Source organism: Podarcis filfolensis (assembly GCF_964270895.1).
Source record: "Podarcis filfolensis genome assembly, chromosome: 5".
Lineage (NCBI taxonomy): Eukaryota > Metazoa > Chordata > Lepidosauria > Squamata > Lacertidae > Podarcis > Podarcis filfolensis.
In genome coordinates this window covers 68212210-68234198 of record NC_139608.1, presented here as the reverse complement: position 1 = coordinate 68234198, position 21989 = coordinate 68212210, and the positions used below count along the sequence as shown (strand labels likewise).

Sequence of the window (21989 nt, the reverse complement as noted above, 5' to 3'; positions counted from 1 at the left end):
ACTACCCGAAGGAGTGTCAAAGCGGCTAACATTCTCCTTTCCCTTCCTCCCCCACAACAAACACTCTGTGAGGTGAGTGGGGCTGAGAGACTTCAGAGAAGTGTGACTGGCCCAAGGTCACCCAGCAGCTGCAAGTGGAGGAGTTGGTGGTCCTCACCACCTCTTGGGGGAGCAAATTCTGTAGGCTAAACACTCTGCTCCTGTTCTGTAAAATTGTAAATAGGATTGTGATGGTATAGGCAGCAGGGGAAGCAATTAAGAATCACTTGGTGGACCCTAGCAACGTTGTCTTTCAACGGAGTGGGCCTGGTCTAGATTCATAAACAGAGGCAGAGTTAGATCATAGGATTGTAGGGTTGGAAAGGACCCTGGGGATCGTCTAAGTCCCACCCCCTGCAATATGCAGCTGTCCCATACGGGGATCGAACCTGCAATCTTGGCGCTATCAGCACCATGCTCTAACCAACTGAGCCGTCCAGGCTTATGCCTGTTACCCCTTGCTTGTGGATTCTGCTATGTGGCTCTCCACGCCACCACCTGTGTTTTTCTGCAACTAGTCACACATTAAAATCTTGTTTTATGCAGCGAGGCCTGGATCAAAGCTGGAAAGGTATACTATCCTGATCTTTTATTTTGCAGAACTGAATGCTGGATTTTTTCCTCGTCTGAGGAATGACTTCTCATTGTAAAAGCAGTGAGTGGACACTAACTTTGGAACATGCGTACAATGCAATAGACGCCACACAGGTGAAGAGTACAGTCCTATACACTCAAAAGTAAACCCCACCGAGTCCACTGGGGCTTACTCCCAAGCATGTATTATTGTATATGACTGCAGCTGAAGAAGACCATTCGAACATTCCTTCCGAGAGCATCCTTTGTCATTCACAGAATTTTGGTTGCCAGTTGTCCTGTTCCCTGCTATGGGAAGCCCGTAAGCAGGACTGGAGGAGAATAGCCTCCTCCTGCCCATGTTCCTTGCCTAGTATTTGCAAGCATGCTACTTCAGATAATGGAGGAAATGCAGGGGTGTCTTGACAAGCACCCAGGAGTAGTAGCCTTACCCTCCATTCATTTGTCTTATCCAGGGTTTCCCAAACTTGGGTCTCCCTCTGTTTTTTGGACTACAGCTCCCACCATCCCTAGCTAGCAGGGTCAGTGGTCAGGGATGATGGGAGTTGTGGTCTAAAAAACAGCAGGAGACCCAAGGTTGGGAAGCCCTGCTCTAATCTAAGGTTACCAGATTTTTTTCAATGAATCCGGAGACACAATACATACATACTACACGTTCAGGACGATGTTGCAGTGATGGCAGTGGCAGAGGGGCGGCTGCCACCTTGACCTCAACCGCCACGTTTCCCCTTCCTCCGAGGCTTCTATCTCCTTTCTCCATGAGCCTGGGCAGCCCCTGAGTCGTTGGTTCTTCAGTGGTGGTGGGGAAGTGGTGCGCGGTGGGTCAGGCATGGAAGGCGGAGAAGGAGGGCCGAGAGCGGTGGCGGCAGCAAGGCTCGGGCAGCGCGATGCCTCCCTTCCCATCGGAGCAGCCCCAATCCCATTCCTACTTGCGTGCAAGCAGGAGGGGGCGGGGATCTCTCAGCTGGGAAGGGAGGCTTCCCATTGCCTAACTGAGATCCCTGCCCCCTCCTGCTTGCACGCAAGCTCTGATAGGCAGCGTGAAGCCTCCTTTCCCAGAAGTTGGGAGGCTGCTCCGATAGGCTGCGTTTCCCGGGGACATTAGATGAAATTGGGGGCGTTACGGGGATGGAATTTGTCCGGGGACTTATTCGCAAATCCGGGGACTGTGCCTGGGAAATGGGGACGTCTGGTAACCCTAGTCTAATCCCTTCCAAAATGGATGGGTTTGTGCTACCCAATTCCATAGGGTTGAATGAGCTGTGTCCTTCAACGAAAAGAGAATGCGTATTTCCCCCAGTCCTGTACAACACACTCTTTTTTCTCCCAAGGAAAAAAGGTCTTGGCTCAGCACAGTGTAAATGCTGCAAGGAAGATGCACATGGGAAGTGCAAGTGTAAAACGGGTTTCCAAGCGGTTTAACGCAAGGCAGCATTGCATCACCGCACTTTGCAAACCATGACTGCTGATTTTGTTACACATCTGATCTGTATGCTGTGCAGCTTCATTTGCAAAGGGAGCACCTTGCTGGAGAGCCAGTTTGCGCACAGCTTGTGGATAATTGTGAACTGAAGCCCCCAGGGACCTTCTCGTTGGTTGAGCTGGACCTACTCTTAATGCCCTCCCTTTGCCTTTTACTGTTTCTCCTGCCATGGAAGCCATCAGAAAGCAGCCCTGCCAAGTTCCTAAATTGCGGGGTAAGCTGTGACTTCCGCTCGCACGCACTAGGGGGCAGTGTGGTCCTTCGGCAGCTCCGCTCTGCCGTCCTCCAATCTCAGCCTATGCCGGCAGCAGTCTATAAAGCTGCAGTGTTCATTTTGTGCAAATGGTGTGATCAAAGTGCAACATGGGGCTGCTGCTCTTTTGCCGGCTCCTAACAGCCACGTGATGGGCAGCAACCCCGCGTTCTCTTTTTCCTGGGGTGGAATCCCAATTGCCTGGCCCACTTTGATTTCTGCAGAGGCCATAGGGGTTGTTTCAACGTTGATGTGAGTTTCTGGAGTTCTCCTTCCTCTGGCTTCATCCTCCACTTGCTGGCGTGAGATTTGATTCATGGAATCGTAAGAGCTCAAAAGGGTTCTTTGGGATCAAAGGACAAGCACCCTGTTTTGCGTTCAAGCCAGGGCTAGCTCTGGTCTTGTTAACTATAAAACCGATGTACTAGCACATTCACTAAATAAATATTGGAAGCTTGGAAGAGTGAGGGTAACGAGGATGTTGCAAGTAGCATGTGGTGCAATTCTAGGCATGTCTACTCGGGAGTCCTATCGACTTCCGTGGGGCTGCCTGCCAAACAGGCTGGCCTAGGAGTATTGCAACCTGCCTATCTCACCTGTAAAACAGGAGGGTGTGGCGCTGGAATCCCTGCAGTCCAAGAATGCCCTCTTCTTGTGTGTTCTGATAGGCCTCATCTGATGACTGAGGAGTTATGCTTCTCCATTGACTTGCCCATCATGATGTCCTATTATTATTATTATTATTATTATTATTATTATTATTATTATTATACCCCACCCATCTGTCTGGGTTTCCCCAGCCACTCTGGGCAGCACCCAACAGAATATTAAAAACACGGTAAAACTTCAAACATTAAAAACTTCCCCAAACAGGGCTGTCTTCCGATGTCTTTAAAAAGTCAGATAGTTGTTTATTTTCTTGACATCTGGTGGGAGGGTGTTCCGCAGAGCGAGTGCCACTGCCGAGAAGGCCCTCTGCCTGGTTCCCTGTAACCTCACTTCTTGCAGGGAGGGAATTGCCAGAAGGCCCTCAGAGCTGGAGCTCAGTGTCGGGGCTGAACGATGGAGGTATCAAAAGAGATGAGCAAAGAGGCTTTTGCTTAGCTAATTAATGGAAGTCGCGGGATCTTCTTAAAGAACAAAAACTATTTTAAAAAAAACAAAGTTGAGATAGAGAGAAAAGAGCCCAGATTCCAGCCTTTCATTCATTTGGGGGGTGAGGGAAAATTGAAATAACTTGACTTCAAGAATGGAAAGAAATTTCCATGTAGTTTTGAAGGAATGTCTAAATTCCTCATGTACCTTGATTAGCAGCCTGCTTATACCCACAGGATCACAGAACCATAGAGTTGGATGGGACCCCAAGGGTCATCTAGCCCAACCTCCTGCAATGCAGGAATCTCAGCTAAAGCATCCGTGACAGATGGCCACCCAACATCTGCTTGAAAACCTCAAAGGAAGGAGAGGCTGTCACCTTCCGAGGGGGGCCGTTCCACTGTTAAGCAGCTTTTACTATCAGAAAGTTTTTCTGTATGTTTAGTCGGAAACTCCTTGTAACTTGAATCCATTGATTTGTGCCCTACCCTCCAGAACAGGAGAAAAACAAGCTTGCATCATCTTCCACATGGCAGCCCTTGAGATATTAGAAGATGGCTATCATATCAGTCTCCTGTTTTCCAGACTCAACAGCTGTTTTGAGAATTGGCCCTGAATCTAGCCTATTGTTTTGTAAAACGGGCTTTCCTGGCGACTAGGTCATAACATTTTAACATGGGGTGGAAAACCTCTCATTATCCCTGTGCGTTGAGCATGCTCTCTGGGGCTGATGGGAGTTCAACAATATCTGGAGGCCCACAAATTCTCTCTTCTCCCTCTTAAAATACAATTGTGTGAGCTTCTACACACACACACATTCAAATTGCCACGATTATTTCTTAAAGGTTAGGCAGTAGGTTGCCAACTTATTCCTCAGCCCCTGTGCCTGAAACAGCTGCTTGTTCTGCAGAGGCTGGCAGACATTTGCTACCTAATAGAGACATGCCAACCAGACGTCGTTTTTGTCTCTGCCGTATAAAGTGTTCCCTCCTCATTTCTGTAGATCAGGCTGGCACTAAAGGCGCAAGAGCATGCTGGCCTGGGGTTCTTTTTCGGTCAGTTGGCAACCCTATGCAACAGGAAGGCTTGGTCGCTGCTAGGGGAAGGCGGCCTCATCTCGCCACCCTGTAAGGAAAGTTGTTTCCAAGGAAACAAGCTTAGGACCTGCATCCTTCAATCGCCTTCCTTTCACAGACTGCACGAAATCACCTCCAAGGAGCAAACAGGCAAATATGCTATAGAGGTGGTGAATCAGCTATAAGCTCACCACACAACTGTTGTTTTCATCTGCCAAATCCAGTTTCCTTCCGTCTCGGGAGACCTGACACAGACTTTACCTTTATGAAATCCTGGCTCCGTGTGTCCTAGTTTTCCTAGCACCTCGCTGGATTTATGGAGCTGTTGAGATTCTTGGCTCTGCCAGCTTTGCTTCGAGCCGCCCTTGCTCATTCCTACGACCCATATTTCAGGTGCTGGATGGCTTCTGCAAGGGAGGAGGCAGAATTAGATTCAGAGCAGTTGAAAGGATGGTAGTATATTGTGCCTGTCTAGGTGCTCTTTTAAGTTTGGGCTCGGGAGTGAATTTACTGCTTGTTATTGTGGATATTATTCCGTCTGATGTATTTGTGTAGCCTCCCACCAAATAGGATTTGTGGGTGCCCTACAATGTTCCAAGTTAAGACTGCTGCTTTGTATTTCTGGTACTCTGGGGCTGCAGGAATTGGAAGGGAAGAATAAAGCATCACATCCTATCCTGTATATTTGGGGCAGGGGAGGAATGATGTGGGGTGGGATCTCGCAGCATCAGCCGTGACCCCTGCAATTCACTGGGCCAGGTTCTGCTTGTTTCAGGGGTTGGGAACTGGTGACCCCCTCCCAGTCCTGTTTGGACGACACTTCCCATCGTCCCTGACCATTGGGCATGCTGGCTGGGACTGGTGGGAGGGAGACTCCTGCAATGCCCAGAGTGCCACAGGTTGCCCACCCCTGATTTGCAGGCAGTAGGAAACAGCACAGCTGCTCAGTTGGGAGACCACGAGACTCTTAAAACAAAACAAAACCACTTCACGTTAATGCAGGAATGTTGGACCTTTGGCCCTCCAGGTGCCGCTGAACTATAAATCCCACCTGCCCCAGCCAGCTGGCCAGGGATGAGGGGAGCTGGTGCCCAATGACAGACGCACCTGCAGCCCAGCCATTGCCCTGGCTCCCTGCGGAAACTGAGCAGAGCGATCTGTCGCTTCCCCAGCTTGTTGTTTTGCCTTGCCGGTTCAGTGTTAGGCACTGGAGGCCACATCAGCCGGATGGAGGTTTCGGAAAGCGACAGCCCGTCGCCACTCGAGGGACAGGGAAGACGCTACTAGCTAATGCTAGCCTCTCTGCTGGTTTCCTGGTGCGCATGCGTAGTCCCTCAGATGGCAGCTGCGGCTCTGGAAGGTCCTCCCTGGCTGCTGTGCTGATGCTGGAGGATCTCAGGTGGCCTTTGCCTCAGCCGTCTCTTCTTGGCCAGGAGGGCCTTTATTTTCAGCAAAGGTCTTCCAGGATGGCTGCAGTATATATCTTAGCAGCTGGGATTTTTCTGATTTCATTCTTGATTTCCTTTTCCTTTTCAACCTGCTTTCCTCCAAATAATACTATATTCTGCCGTTGTCAGAAGTGACAGCAGTAAATCGTACCCTACACGTTGGAGTTAACTCTTTATTAGAAAAAAACATGTTCTGCAGGGACCTGGTGGAGCGTCAGGCCTAATGAGCACAGCAACTCAACTCTGGTAGGTCCGGCCCCCGTGAAGCAGTTGTTGAGACTATGCCGACGTGCTTGTCTCTGCTCCTCCCTCTTCATGCCTCTTCTGGTTCTGGGGGAGGGGAGCTGGTCACAGCTGGAGGGGGAGGCCCTCTGGCTTCTTCATCCTCAGCCAGAGTCATCTCTGCCTCTTGGCCTCTCTCCTCTCCTGCCTCAGCTTCTGAACTTCCCTCTGTCTCAGCCTTTTCCTTCTCACTAAACCTTGTTACCTTTTCAGCTTCCGACACCATCTCCTCCCAGTCTTCTCCCTCTGACCACTCGTAGCCATCCCACCAACAATCCCTGGGCTTCTTCCCTTAGGCGTTCCCTAGCTGGTTCCTCCCACCATTCATCTGTGTCCAGCCAGTCCATGACGTCTGTACATGTCATTTTGCGTAATTCATTGTGCAAGGAGTTTCCTCAAGGCTCTGAAGGGGACTTTTCAGGCTGATGGTCTCATCCCCTTCTGACAAAACTTACCCCCGTTGCTCCACCCACTTTTGCCTCTGGCCCCGCCCACCTCTAGCATGTGACCTCTGGAAGATTGCACACTGAAAGGAATGTGGCCCTTGTGCTTCCCTACCTCTGCCCCATAGGGGGGCCTAAAAACCCATCAAAACAAACACATAAATAGCAGCCTTACCTATCACCCCTTTGCCTCACCTTGGCCTACAGAGATGTCCCCATTATAGAAGTAAACAGATGAATTTTCCCAGCAGCTGCCAAGGTGTCAGTAGCACCTGTCACCCAGGGGAGCTGCCAAGGTGTCAGCACTTGTCACCTAGGTGAGCCCTCCAGGAAACGCAGGCAAATGCCCGAGGCGTTGGCATGCCGGTGGCTGCTCGGATAATAAGCTCCAGTAATGAACCGAGCTGGGATTAGCCTCACCCTTTCCCCAAGGAGGGCTTGCGGGCTAAACATAGCCCAGGCAATTAAAAAAAAGTAAGCCCACAAAATGGTTCTTTCGTGACAACGGCACCTTGAAGGGTCTTCCTTTGGGCAGTGGAAGCCACAGGGTGTTGTTATGGGGTTGGGGTTGGCAGCCGTTAGGCACAAGATAGGACACCTCTCATGCTGCGCTAGTATCGTGCTAAATGTAGCCTGGGGTAAGTCACTGGGGAGTTTTATACTTGACTCCGAGATAGGGGCAAAGCTGGGAATAGTTGGCTCTTCCTGTCATCAGGCTGCCCAGCTGCCCTCCCTATGAGTCTCGTTGGGCACAGGCTTCCACTGGATTGTGGAATTCCCCAAGGTTCTGCTTGCAGCAGGAGAAAGCAGCAGAGGACCCAAATATCCACATGTGGATCTGCTGGTGGACACAGCCTCTGTTTGAGAAGGTGTGACTCAGAATGCAGAGTCCTTTTTGACATACGCTGGACCAACTTCCATCAGAGTCCTAATTGGATGTGCTAATCGGATGCAGCGAAAACGGCAAATGTCGCCTCTCCGCTTTCTCTCTCTCTTCAGCATTCATCCTCGTGAAGGAGGTTAGATGAGGTTGGCTCTTTTGTGAGCATTCGGATTCGTTTGTGGTTGCAGGTATATGATGTTGGGTCAAGCAAGTGTTATCTCACGCTTTTCTCCTCGCTTTCCATATCGCGATAAGTCCTGTTTGTGGGAGTGGATTGGTGGTGGTGGCAGGTTTGTTGCTCAAGAGTTGCCCGATCAACTTCAACTGTGTAACCTGAATTTGCAATCAAATCCCACCTGAAAATAGCAAGCGTCTGGAAGCACCCAGGGAGTCCTGCAGCACCTTAAAGACAAGCCTTTTTATGATCCATCCATGGACTTGACTGGAGTCCTCTTAGTCACATCTGATGAAGTGGGCTCTGGCCCCTGACAGCTTATACCACTGTGAATGGTTCATATTTAGTGTGTGACAAGTAGGGAAAAGAGAGTCAATTTATTTTGCATTTAAAGCTGGGGCAAAATGTAGCCATCCTTTGAAATTCACACTTCTCCAAATTTTGCGGTACAGGCCTTTAGCAAAGCAAATTTTTACAAAAAATCTGTATACTTGGGTAAAGTATGCATGAAATTTTCTTTTTCTTTTATTTACTAAATTTGTAGACCACTCTATACCTGTAGCTTGGGGCGGAACACAACATAAAATTACAAAATAAAAAAATAAAATATGTTAGTGAAAATGACATACGAAAATACGTTAAATCTGGGGAAATTGCGATGTGAAAATGTGTGTGTCGGGCAAAATTGCATACAAAAAAGTTTATATTAGAAGAAATTCACACCAAAATGATGACTTTTTTTTTTTTTTTGCACACTGATGTGGAAATGTGAAGAGCTGAACTTAAGATGGGAAAGGTGAGAAACTTGAGAGAAACCAAAATGGACAGATTTGGCCATCGCTAGACACAAGAAACTATTATCTCTTGCTGTGTGGGTTTTGCTAACCTGCTGTCTGATGCTGATGGGAGTTGTAGTCCGAAACACTAGGAGGGCACCAGGTTGGCAAAGGCTGCTGTAACATGGGTGCTGCTGAGGTCAGCGGGGGGGGGGTGTTGGAGGGACATAAATTGTGAGCAGGATGTACTGTGCAGTCCGGCACATACAGGCCCTCATAGAAAAGCCTCTAAGCCCTTTGCGCCACTTTGATAAATCTACCACACTTCTCCCTCTCTTACAAATATGTCATGACCAGGCGGAAAATGATTAGCCAACTGGGACTCTGGCCAGGGGATGACAACTGCTGTGTGCTGTGCTAAAGCCCTTGAGCTGTGAACTCCACAAAGCCCTCCTGAGAGCAGAGGAAAGCGACTGGTCAGCAGTTTGCATCTGCTGCCTTGGGACGCTGCTGAGCCATGCATGGCCTCCCCCCTTAGAGAAGAGGTTAGGCACATTTGGGGAGCACGTTCTCCGAAGAAGGGATGCCCACAGGAACTATGCAGCTGAGATCAGAGAAGAACAGGGCCGTGTTCCGAGGGGGGTGACTAGGCAGCTGAACACCGTTTTCATTTTATGAAGATGAACTTGTTTGTTGATGTGTGTATGTCGTCATTCTTCACCTTACCTAATTTTAGAATGGGCAAAACTAGGGCATTCGCTGTGGCAGCCTCGACATGGTGGAACAGAGATGCACTATAATTTTTTTGAAAAATGCCGTTCACATGAACATGATGGAAAAGGTACCTCCGTCTGGGAACAGTCGTGTTTCTTTAAGAGCAGTTGTGTCCCTTTTATCCTTCATAGTGTTGTTTCCAAGTGACAGACGGTGGAGTGGTCAAAGAAGAAATTCCTTTAGCAGGTAGAATCATGGACTTTGGGGGGAGGGGTTATCTAGGTAAGTTGTTTATTATTATTATTATTATTATTATTATTATTATTATTATTATTATTATACCCCACCCATCTGCCTGGTTTTCCCCAGCCACACTGGGCAGCTTCCAGCAATAATAATAATAATAATAATATGTCAAACATTAAAAACTTCCCAAAGATTAGTTTTTGTTCCATCATTTCAAGGCTATCCACCTTAAATCAGGGGAAGAGAACCAATTCCAGCTGGGAAGCCAGATCATTATCTCTCCAAACCTTGGGACATGAGGTGATTCTAATATTTCTTTTTAATCTATTAAATTTCTGTACTGCCCTTCATCCAAGGATCACAGTTCGGCTTCCAATATATATGCTGCACTTTGAAGCCCCAGGGGTTTAAAAAAAAAAATGGAGGTGGAAAGGAGCAGCGTGGGATTAGTTCAGAGAGCAGCGGTGAGAGATGCTTTGCTCCAGCATAGTAGAACTCAGGAGACCACTCCAACCCGCCCTTACCTGTCCCACACCTGGGATGTCATGTATGTATGAGATCAGGTATAGGGTGTGCAGGCCTGGCTTCACCAGAACAGCTTTGCAGGGCCAAATGAGGAGGCCTGGTGGTCCAGGTTTGGCCCATGATCTGGAGATTCCCTACCCCTGTTTGCTTTTAAAGTTTGTGGGGTTTGTGTGGAGCTTAAGCAGAAAATGAAACCAGGGAATCTTTCCATATGGCCGGTCTCCTTGTCACTTTCAAGGGATGTGTCATTTTCCCTGACGGGGCCACCTGCCATAATTCTCCCTACCATTTGTCTCTCGCCAAACCATCTGCATGTTTCCGGAGTTAGGCAATAGCTTGCCTCACAACGTGACATTTGCAAGCATTTTAGATATTTTACAGCATTGTTTTCGTTATCCTTTACGCTGAACAAAATTAAGGGTGGCAGCACCACTGCTTGTTTCGTTACTGTTTCTTCCACACGGTATGCTACTGTCTTCCGAATGGTGTTTTCCAGAAAGACATCACTTTTCATACAATTCCACCACATGTGCATAAGCGCTCTGTGTTGCCCGCAGTCTCTCCAGCACCCTGGGAGATGTGGTTTGACTATTGTTGTTGGCTACCACTGTTTTGCAGGAGGGATTCAAGTGAACAAATAATTGCAGGGGAGTTGGCTTATTGCTATATAAAAAGGTAAAGGGACCCCTGACCATTAGGTCCAGTCACGGATGACTCTGGGGTTGCAGCGCTCATCTTGCTTTATTGGCCAAGGGAGCCGACGTACAGCTTCTGGGTCATGTGGCCAGCATGACTAAGCCACTTCTGGCGAAACCAGAACAGCGCACAGAAACACTGTTTACCTTCCCGCCGGAGCAGTACCTATTTATCTACTTGCACTTTGATGTGCTTTCGAACTATTATACTTATATATTGCTATATAAGTATCCTGCAAACAAATCAGAATGAATGCTACATAATGATTGGGCATTGTCTGGCTTCCATGTTTGTGCAACTGAATCAGAATGAGTGCTCAATGAACAGGCTGTCTAGACGAAACCTGTGTGTTAACTGCCCAGGATCAATAGACTATCAACTCTAAGGCCCCTTCCCTACTTTGTGTACAAATAGATTTATTCTATCTTTTACAGTATATACTAGTTTTTGCAATGTAATGTTTCGTTTTTGCTCTTACAATCCTCTAGTGTCTGTTTCATTTTCTGTTTCATTTTTTAAAATTGCAGAACTTGTTGCCTGATATTTTTCAAAGACCGTTCAAATTCTCTGTAATAGGGGAAGGATGAAGAACACCTTTGGGGTAATGCTGGGTCTTCATAGTGGTTGCCTCCATACTATGGAGTAGTCTAATGCAGGAAGTTTGCTCAAGCCCTGCTCTCCTGACTTTTGAAAAGGATCATCAAGCACATCTTTTGGGGAAATTTGTAACCTTACAGGCAGTGATATGGGGCTGAAAATTTTCCACTGCTCTATTTTCCCACCGAAAGTTTTGTTTCCTGGGTTCATTAGTAGCAATTAATGGGTGCCAACTGCAAATTAAATATTAGGCAAGCTTGGTATTTTCACAGGTTTTACTTTTGTTTGCTAACTGCAAGTAAAGAAAATATGCTTAATTAAATCACAGCCTGGGGCATGAGAAAATATTTCAGTGCAAAGTAAAAAAATATTCCAAACTTGCCCTAATTTGCATTAGAAAATTTTCCCGTTCAGTTTTTTCCAGAAAACCTACATCACTGCTCACTGGGGGGAAGTGCCTATTGTCTGTTGTTAACTAAGGATGTTTTATCTGGCAGGCTTTTTATTTTTTGAGTGTGAGTCTCTGTTATCCGCTGCCTCAAGCGTTTGGACAGGCAGCAGAGAAAATGACATTGGAAAATGTTCCTGGCGCCAGCCTTCCACTGGAACCCAAAGTCTCGGGGAAACAAACCAGGCAAAAGGATTCATCTGATATTTGATATTGCTTGTGAGAAGCCGGCTGCCAGAACGAGCCACCTGGAAGTTGGTGCCAGGAAGATACAAGCTTTGAGAGGCAGAGTCAACCGAGAGCCAAACTGCTGTTTGAAAACGAGACATGCTGTGATCACGGCGCAGCCTGGAAGCTTCGCTGGTGCGGTTCCAAGTGCCCATAACAACCGAGGGCTGCATCTCACTTTACACTTTGAAATCCAGTGTGACGGACATCCAAGGGCAAAAATACCCAGGCCTCTTATCAGGCACAGCCCTGAGACAATCTGGAGAAGAACTGAAAGAATACCTCACCTCACTATTTGCAGGGCAGCGCGTTCCACATAAACGCTTCTCTGCAGAGCCCTAGTATGTGCTGTTGCTCTTCAATATGTTGCATATTCTGTCCCTGATGTCCCATTGCCTCCCATCAGTAGCAGACAGCTTGTTGGGGCAACATCACTCGCCTAGTCCCATGGCTGCATGTTCCCTCCCCTGTAGGGTCCTTGACCAGACAAGAACTTTACCCAACAGAGACCTGCAAAGTTTGACTTAGGGGAAAATGGGAGGTGCCTCCTGGTTTTTCCTCTTTCTATGTCTTTCTCCAAAGTGTCTGTCTCCTAATGGTCAGAGTGTCCTGTGTCTGCACCCCCATATTGGTATGTGAGCTGTTAATGGCCTTTCCTGGTTGTGCAGTGCTGGCCCAAGACATTTTGCCACCTGAAGCAGAGCTCCCCATAACGATAGTCTTGCTGCTCCAGTCAGAGTCAGACATTCATGTCTTTTATTTCCCCCTAGGGCCAGCTCGCCCATGGGGCAACGTGAAGCAGCCGCCTCAGGCAGCAGAAATCCAAGAGGCAGTGCCCCCTCTGCCCCACAGCAGAAGAAGCGCTGGCAAGATCTGGGAAGATCTTGCAAGATTTAAGTGAATTCTCGCTGGGAACTGCTGTCATTTTGCAGCCGCCGCCGTGAAACCCAGGTACGGGTTCAGGGCCACATCTGAAGGCAGCCCTGTTTAGGGAAGTTTTTAATATTTAATGCTGTATTGTTTTTAACACTTGATTGGGAGCCGCCCAGAGTGGCTGGGGAAATCAGCCAGATGGGTGGGGTATAAATAATAAATTATTATTATTATTATTATTATTATTATTATTATTATTATTATACGTTTCCCTTTTTGCCTCGGCCGGCAAAATGGAACGTGCCACCTGATTTCCCACCACCCTCATCCTGGGCCCTGCTCAAAGCAGGTCGCCTCAATCTGCTGCCATACTAGGACTGACCTGGCATGCTCAATAGGCAAAAGTGGAAGTTGCATGCCTTTGGTGTCCGGAAGCCTATTTTCCTCGCACAAAATGCAACACGCCACAAGCCCCTGAGAAGCCAGAGTTAACTCTCTCTGCAGGTGCTGTCCGTGCGAAGCCTCGGCAAACAGGCCTGTCACTGTTCAGGCCCTGGAAGTGGGCCTAGAAATGCAGGCAGCTGAGGGGACAGCTGCAACTTGCGAAGCCTTGGCCTGGTGATAATGGGAAAGCAAGGAGAAAAATCCTCTGTGGCTTTGCTGGCTCGCGGCCTGCCAACGGCCGCCGCAGAGTGTCAGTGAGCAATGTGCCCACACTGCAGCAGGAAGAGGCCTTCGGCGTTCTGCAGTGGCGACTCAACGCTTCGTTCCCATTTCGAGTTGGCATCACTCCCTTTTTCCTTGTGGCTTTATGTGAGAGCAGAAAACCGAATCCTCGCCAGCAAGCCAGGACTGCTTATCTGGCAGAGCAAGGACAGCCTTTGTCGCCTCTTATTCTCTCGCAATCATTAGGACTGCCAGGAGCATTGGAGCTTTGCAGTGTGGATGGCAGAGATCTGCACAGTACTTGCTTCCGAATGCTACCATCGAGGTAGAGCAGATTCTCTACCAGGTGAATATTTTGTAACAGGAATGCAGAACCTGTGGACCAGCAGAGTTTAGCGGACGCCACCTCCCACCTGCACAGCCAGTTGCTGAGGATGAAGGGAGCTGTAGTCCACCCAGATCTGGAAACCTGTTGATTCCCCCAACCCTCCTGCAAGATGTGCTCTGGGGTGTGTTGGGAGATGCTTTGAAAAGCATTCCAGCCCAATGGGAAGATGGTCAAGGCTCAACAACTTTCAGGGCATCCTGGTTTTTACTTTTTGAAATACAGCAACTATAGTTTAGGCGCTTACTTGAGGCTGGCTCGGGCCTGCAATGGACGCGGCCTAAAGTTTTGGGTGTGCCATAAGAGCCACATTTGGTCCGTGGGCCAGACCCTCACCATCTCTGCTCTAGGAGTTCCACATTTACCCATATGACTGCATACGCCCATTGAGCTGTTCTGCCCCTGCAAAGCAGTTCTGAGGCCACCTCCCAACTCAAATCACAGAAATGCCTTTCCTAAGCTGTGGAAGTGCCACAGCCAGGTGGAGCCCAACAGGTGGGCATTTTTACAATTAGACGTCTTCCCTGAGTGTGCATCAGCGCCCTTCCGGCTTCTTGAACTCTTCCCCGACCCCAATCCCCTCCCCAGTGCCATTACAAACCACAACGGAGTGATGTTTATAAATTTTTATTTTCTTTTTTTAAAAAATAAGGTTGTATTCATTTCTTGGAATGGTGTACGTGTGTACTTGTTTCCTTAGGTTAAGTAAGTTAAGTTATTAGGCAGAGAACCGACAATGTGAAACAGTTTCCCAGGGAGCCGCCGGGAAAGCGATACAGGAGTGTCACAGCTGGGAGGGAGGGGAGAGGGCGCCTAGGAACAGAAGGAGCCTGGGGGGGCAAGGTCTCGTCCAAGTTGAGCTCTTTAAAGTCCCAGAACAATTTCCGTGGAAGGAAGTGTTTAAACTTTCCCATTGGAACTAACTGGACAGCTTTTGCCAACATGGCACTCTCCGAATGTCCTGGACTCCCATCAGCCCACACAGGCTCTGATGGGAACTGTGGTCCAAAGTGGATATCCGGAGGACACGAGACTAACAAAGCCTGCAATAGGATTTCAAAGGCTACGAACTTGGGCAAGCTTGCCCCCGCTGGTGTTCCAGCACCCGCCATATGCACACACATACGTTCTAACACTTTTTTTGTTGTTTCATTTTTAATCGTCTAGAATTACCGAGATACACTTGCAGCACTGAAATATACAAACTGAAATCAAAGCACTTGAACACGATGTTTAACGCTATAAAGTTCAGAAGTTATTATTGCACATAAGACTTAAATATGTTCTCAGGCTATAGGCGAGTTTGTTTCTCGATTCTGGTTTGTTAAGCGTAAAATGCTGTTGGTTTTTTTTTCCCCCTTTCAAAAAAAAAATCAACTCATTTTAACACTTTAAAAATACACATTCTTTCCATCAACACTGAGCTGAGATTCAATACAGAGAAGAGAGAAAGGTTTAATAGATTGGACTAGACAGAGCTACTTTAATTTGTTTGGTGTGGGGAGACTTGCGATAAATGTGTAGAAATGATGTATTTGAGATTTGGACACTAAGGGGAAGAAGAGGGGTGTGTTTGTGTACAGGGCAAATTTCAAAAGCAGCACACCTGTGAGCCTAACTCCCCCAGTAACTAACACAATTGTCTTGCTACAACATGAAGGGAATCCCTTATGTAGAAGCAGACACACTACAGCCAATGTGGGTGAGTGTTTTGATCCATATCTCAGGGATCATCTGGAACTTAATGGACTTGCAGGTTTCACTTGTTGGTGCAGACTGGGATGCACACCTCTGGCTGTTGCGCAGAATGAGTGCTGGATATGGACGTCACTTCCAACTGAACTCGCTTCTGAAGCGTGCTTAAGAGAAATGCAACCTTTGGCTGCCATCTTCAAGTCACATGCTCTACACAATGTTTGTGAATGAAAGCATCAGAACAGGAACACATCCCAATGGCCATTGGCCAACTTTTGAGGAGGTGGTTCAAGAACTGCAGTCTACTCTCCACATTTTAAAATGAAGTGAAGTCACTTCTGAATACAAGAACCTTTGGATGAAACCTTTGGTTAGCTGCAGTCTTAGGAGTTTATTGCATTGCAAAGATTTCCTTCCCTTGGATGTTAATTCTTGTCAGCTGTACTCTGGAGGAGAAGAATGGTCCATTTCCTTCCCCTCCAGCTTCCAGAATCAATGAATATCAAGGGAAAATAATATTTGCACACATGAATACCAAGAGTTCTTCCAGATATATTCATTTGTCCTCTGATCATCGGCCAGTAAGGGGTTCCAATGGAAGGCAATTTCTTGCCCACCTGAGCAAGCGATTGCTTAGCTCTCCCAGAGAGGATCAGGGGAGCTTGATCCTCAAAGCTCAAAAGAATAGAAAGAGGACTTCACCAGCTCAAAACAGCAAGGATCAGGCCCGTAGGGCTGTTTCATACATTACACAAAGGCAAACCTGGGTTTGCTACTGAGGGCACGCTCGCCAGGTAGTCGCTGCCAATCACAGTTCCTTGACAAGAGTACTCGGATGACACACAGATTCAAAACATGATACGAACGCCATACTACAGTCGCTCGTGTCAGCGTACACCTAAGAATGTGATCATCTTAGGGGCAAACCTAAAAATCTATGAAGGGAGGCAAGCAACAAAGAAGAGGAACACCTGCTATTAGGGAGACCCCTTTGGCCAATTTGTTGAAGCAACCAAAACATTACATACTTACGCTCCGAAGCAGGCTTGCTCTTTCTTATTTGCACAGGACTCAAGTAAATGCATGAAAAAAAAAATGGCGGCAATGCAATCCTGGTGTTTTCAGAAATCTGAATCTGGTTGATACTAACGGTATGATAAGAGGCTTCCTCGCTTGTCTTTTCTCCCTCTCTGCCAGCACAGAGATTGCAAAACAGGTGAAGTTGTCAGAAGTGCCTGATACACACAGCTCCAGCGCTGGCATGGCTGCATGATATGGTGATGATATCCTAGCTGCTTCCCTCGGGGAAGAGACTCTTTCTTTTTTATTTCTTTTAAGTTGTCTCTGGTGTTGAATTCCCAGGCTGGCTAAGACAGTTCCTGCTCTTATTGAAAACAAACAGCATTGATGGGGCGAACGTGGTGTGGAAAGCAAAGCTGTGAAGAGGAAGAACTTGTGTGTGTGTGTGTGAGAGAGAGAGAGGGGGGGGGCATGCATGCGCCAAGTGTTGTTTCCTTATTTACAACATTCAGACTAGCTTGCAGGTTTGGGAAAAAAGAGTGCGATTTTGAAAAACTGGGATGATCTAACCAACCCCCGTGAAATCTAAGCAAAGTCAAGGGTTGCCAACTCCTTTCCCCAGCAGGACCCTGTCCTGAGATTCAAGCCTGCTCCAAAAGTAAGCCTCTTATCTGGAAAGACCTACCATGTAATCCCAGATATGTGAAAGAGGCCTATTTCAGATTACCCAGTAGGAAGGGGCATTGCACATGCTCAGAGGTTATTTGGACTAATCCACATACTCTTAAAGTTTAACCCTAGCAAAAAGGTTTGGGGAGCTGAGATTCGATTCACTAACTCGACACAAAGTCTTGCTCTCATGTCTTTGAACAGCTGCATGACAGGAGAAGCACTACAGATAAAATAATCCCCACACTGCCAGTCATGGAGTCACAGTGATTGGGAAGTTTGCTCCTGCAGTATTTCTCTGTTCTCTGTTAGGAAAGGAGTTGGCAACCCAAGGAGAAACAGGAGGTCTTTAATTCTGCACCCAAGTCCACTTGACAAGGTGAACCCTACAGGGGCGGCAAGAGTTTCTCCTACGGACGTCATCTGGGATGACGTATCTTCTGCTTCTGCTACCCTAGAAGTCAGAGAATGTGTCACGGGGTAATACGAATCAGCTAAAAATGCATTAAAACAAATGGGGTGTAAAATTAAGGCTGGAAGCAGAGAATAGGCAAAAGACATTATGTGTTCACCATAAGAAGAAAAAATGCTCTCCAATTACTTTTTAACTCCCCTTAAGAAAATGGAGAGGTTTCTCTTCCATTGGCGAATAAGTATGTCTTTTGTCCCATGGGGAAGTTTCTCTTTCAAAACTGGGCAGAACTAGACAACCTGGAGAGAGAAAATAGTTCTTAAAAAGAGAGTTGAAAGTGGCATGGTTGACTTATCGTTTTCCATGGCACTGACACTCATTCCTTTGTCTTTGGTCGATGCAATACATTTTTGAGAAGTTGGTTTTTGAGCAGTTCTTGACAGCCAAAACCTACAAAAACCTGCAATCAGACACAACGCCGGGAATGAGGATCAATCACGGGCCACCATTTGTCTGCCATTCTACCTTCAACCCTCTGGAAACAAAACAAAACCCTATCATCCGTCTCCAAGGCTGTCGTCAAAGGTGTCAAGGAGGACAAGCAATCATCAACCATAAGCCTTGTTATCAACACAGCAAGCACATACACACACACACACAAAATTGTTGTCGCTCCCCCCCCCCCAGTTTTATAGTATTCAAGAGTGTCTGGTGTGGAGGGGCACCATCATTGCTGCTTCCCTGGATGGGGCAAACCAGGTTGGCAGGGAGAGGCGGGGGCTGTGCAAGGAATACACGAAGAGCCAACACCGCTCCCCCCGGCATGTCTGCACAGACTTGGTCCTGCTGCCACCCCTGTGCCATCCATTAAAACACCCCATCCTGGTCACTCCTGTGTCCAAATAGATAGGCAATTCTTCCCCTTTGCATTAATTTTGGGATGCTGCCCTGCCTAGTGAAGTTAGCAGAAAATTTGCTTCCCGGATTCGAAAGATGTATTTACAGGTTATTTAAACATGCACCACTGGGAAATTCAGTCCCAGACACACAGGCAGAAGGGGGGGTGGGAGGCAACAACAGTGGAGGAGCCCTCAAAGAGGGGCTTTCCAGAAACCAAAGCTCAAGTAAGTCACTGGATAGTTGGTGCTGAGGTTGCAGGTTCAGTGGGACAGATGCATATTCTTGCATTGCAGGGGTTTGGGCCACATGAACCTGAGGGTCCCTTCCAACTCTACAATTCTGTGACTCTGTGTATTAACAAGATGCAAATGGATCTCTTAGCAGCAGAAAGGGAAGGGGGGAGGGTACAAAAACGCAAAGTCTTAAGGAGGAAGAGGAGGAATTTCCCAAAGGACACGGACTGAGAAGGCCACTCCCTCCTGGCAGTGACAAGTTCCAAGTCTCGCTCGGTCATAATCTATTATTCTCTCTGCAGAAAAGTAGAAGAAATAGTGGAATAAAGGAGGGGTGTGAAGCGTGCGGGTGTGTATATAGACAGAGACAAATAGAGAGGGAAAAGCCTAGGCAAGAAGGAAGGTTAAGAGAGGTCGACACAGCAAGGCTTGTTTATTATCACAGCTGGGCTACACAAGTGTTCTCTGTTATGGTGCCACCGCAAGCATGTGGCCAGGCTCACTGGGAGGTTTAGCTCACGTTAAAAAAAATAAAAATCCCACAGTTATTCATATTTTTGTGTGTGTATTTGAAGGATATGGAGCCGCACAGAAAGCCTAGATGGCTCTACCGGAAGCGCAGTTTTTGCGTAAGCTCTGGAATGCTCAATGTAATAAGCCAAGCTGGCCCTCCCTCATTCTCCACACACGCACACACACAAACACCCGCCATCTGCTCATACTGCGTGAGGGCACCCGTGGCTGCAACACCCATGCACTTGCAATACACTCACACACAGAATCTCACACCTGCAGGAACCCACGCCCACAAAGCAGTGGGTGCGTCCAAATGCAGCAGCAGTGGGACGCCTGTCTCTTTCAAAGGAGAATTTAAAGTTTGCCGTGGTGCACCCTATCCAGGCCAAAAGCCTACAGTTCCCCTGACCTGGAAAAGAATGTAGAAAAGAGCATCTTGCCAAGCATCTTTACCCAGAAACAAAGCAGCCAATAGCAACGCCACACTGCAACCCAAATCATTCGGAAGCAAACCTCCTGGGGTGGCTGTTTTGCTGCTGACGGATGATGGGCCCCCCTTTTTCATCATGGGAACTTTGTTCCTAGCTAGGGATGCCTTTTTGCCGTCGGTTACCCTAGCCTGCCCCACAAATTTGCATTCCACAATCAATAACGTTATTTCTCCTTTTTTAAAATAATAATAATAATAATAATCAGTGTTTCTCAGCCAATTGTGTGCCCAAATGCCTCTGTCACTCTGCCAGGGCACTGAGAGGCCAAATGGAAGCCCGTTATTCTACAGTGACCAGAGATGAAGTTGAGACAAGTTTGGGACCCTCGAAATTGGCGGGCGCAACCCTGTGATCACCTGATGGTTCTTAAATCAATACGAGGATGCCAAGCCTCCTGTGGGGAATATTCCAGGGAGGTAGGATTTTGCAGGACCCTCTCAGTGTCTGAGAAGTCCGTGATATGCTAGCCAAGTTTGGAACCAGCGCTGTGCTACCTGTCCCAGCCTGATATGGATCTAACATATGGTCAAAGGAAGAGAAAGGGGCCGCTCTTCATCCCTGACCTGTCAGCCAGGTGATCACACCTCTTCCATTGCAACAAAGACCCAGGAATGCTTGGCAGAGCTCCTGGGCGCTTGCAGAGCATGTGCTTGAAAGCGATCTGGTGCACCAGGGTGTACATACCTAACAATGTGTAAATTATTGGAAGCTATTGCTAGGAACCATAACACGAGAGATGATGGGGCAGGTAAACATATTTGGGGGTCTGGCTACGAGCGGAAATGTGTGATAAGACAATTTAAACATTAAATTAAATTACATTTTTTAAATATATTTATATATATAAAAAGACCACCCCAACCTACAGTGCAGAATACTTTGCCCCCTTTCCCATTTTGCTTTGATACAGCTTTGATCTCTGCTAAGCTGGGGGTTGGGAAACAAGATAATCCCCACGGCCATGTAAGGAGAATGGACTCACCCAGGCAGGTGCATACATACACACACTCACACACGCACACACAACATGTTCTGCCATAGTTAGTTACATTCAACTGTGTTTCCTGATCATCTTGTTAAGCTGTTCCTCTCCTTCGGGTTTCGACGGCCGTCTCCCAGCCCTGCAGCCAGCATCCTGACCAAACTGTGCCCTCGGCGGCTTCTACCAGATGTAGCCTCCATCGTCGGCCTCTCCCGCCTCGCCTTCCTCCTCCTCGGCCTCCTCGCCGGCTTCCTCAGTCTCTTTCTCTTCCTCATCTTCCCACCCGACGCCACTCCCAAAGTCCCCAGAGAATCCAACGATATCATCTGCAACGACAAGAACAACAACAGCAGCAGCAGCATTAGTAAGGAAACAGCGGTGCGGCACTTTGGTAACCGTGGATGGTGAACCCTCCCCCTCAGAAGGCATTCATTCACTTCTTCCATGGTGAGGAAGCCCGTCCGCTCAACTCTACAAGTGGGGCCAACAGGAGCGAGCCAGCAGGAAATCACACCGAGCAAATTGGAGTTAACTCTTTGTTAGCAAAAAAAAACAAACCCCAGGCCTCGTGAGCACAGCAACTCGTCTCCGGCAAGTCTTGCCCCCCTCCCCCCCGCCTAGAAGCACTTGCTGAGACTGAAGGTTCCTACCTCCTCACTGCTGCCTAAGTCCAGTGTCTGTGAAGTTAACTCTTCATTCGAAGAAACCAAAACAGTGCAGGCCTAGAGATCACAGCAACTCTTCCTAGTAGCCCCAGGAAAGCAGTTGCGAGGTTCCCACCGCTCTGTAAGGCTCCTCCCTCAATTCCTTCCCCGGCAGCCGAAGGCTCTGTTGTCTTGTCTCCCATTCCTCTGCCCTCTTCATTTCTCTGCATGTTCTGGGAGACCAGGAAGAGGGGAGCTGGTCGCAGCAAGCGGGGGAGACACTTGTGCCTCTTCACTAGCCAGTCTCCTCTCTGCCTCTTGGCCTCCCTCCTCTCCTGCTTCAGCTTCTGGACTCCTCTCTGTCACAGACTCTCCCAGCTCACTCAGACCTGTTACCTCTTCAGCTTCCGACACCTCCTCTGCCCAGTCTTCTCCCTCTGACCGCTCATCGTGGTCCCACCACCATTCCCTGGCCTCTGAGCCTTCTTGTGGGTTCCACAGC

The 21989-nt window shown here is 47.9% G+C and overlaps 1 protein-coding gene across 1 annotated transcript in view; it reads right to left on the bottom strand.

The window, feature by feature from the left end:
- Nucleotides 1–14536: 14536 nt before the first annotated feature.
- SPOCK2 (SPARC (osteonectin), cwcv and kazal like domains proteoglycan 2) overlaps nt 14537–21989 on the bottom strand; it is a 70836-nt gene continuing 63383 nt past the window's right edge. The window contains exon 10 of the mRNA XM_083614283.1: nt 14537–21169. Within this exon, the coding sequence (XP_083470409.1) occupies nt 21024–21169 (146 nt within the window). The 3' untranslated portion in view covers nt 14537–21023. The remainder of the gene's footprint in view (nt 21170–21989) is intronic.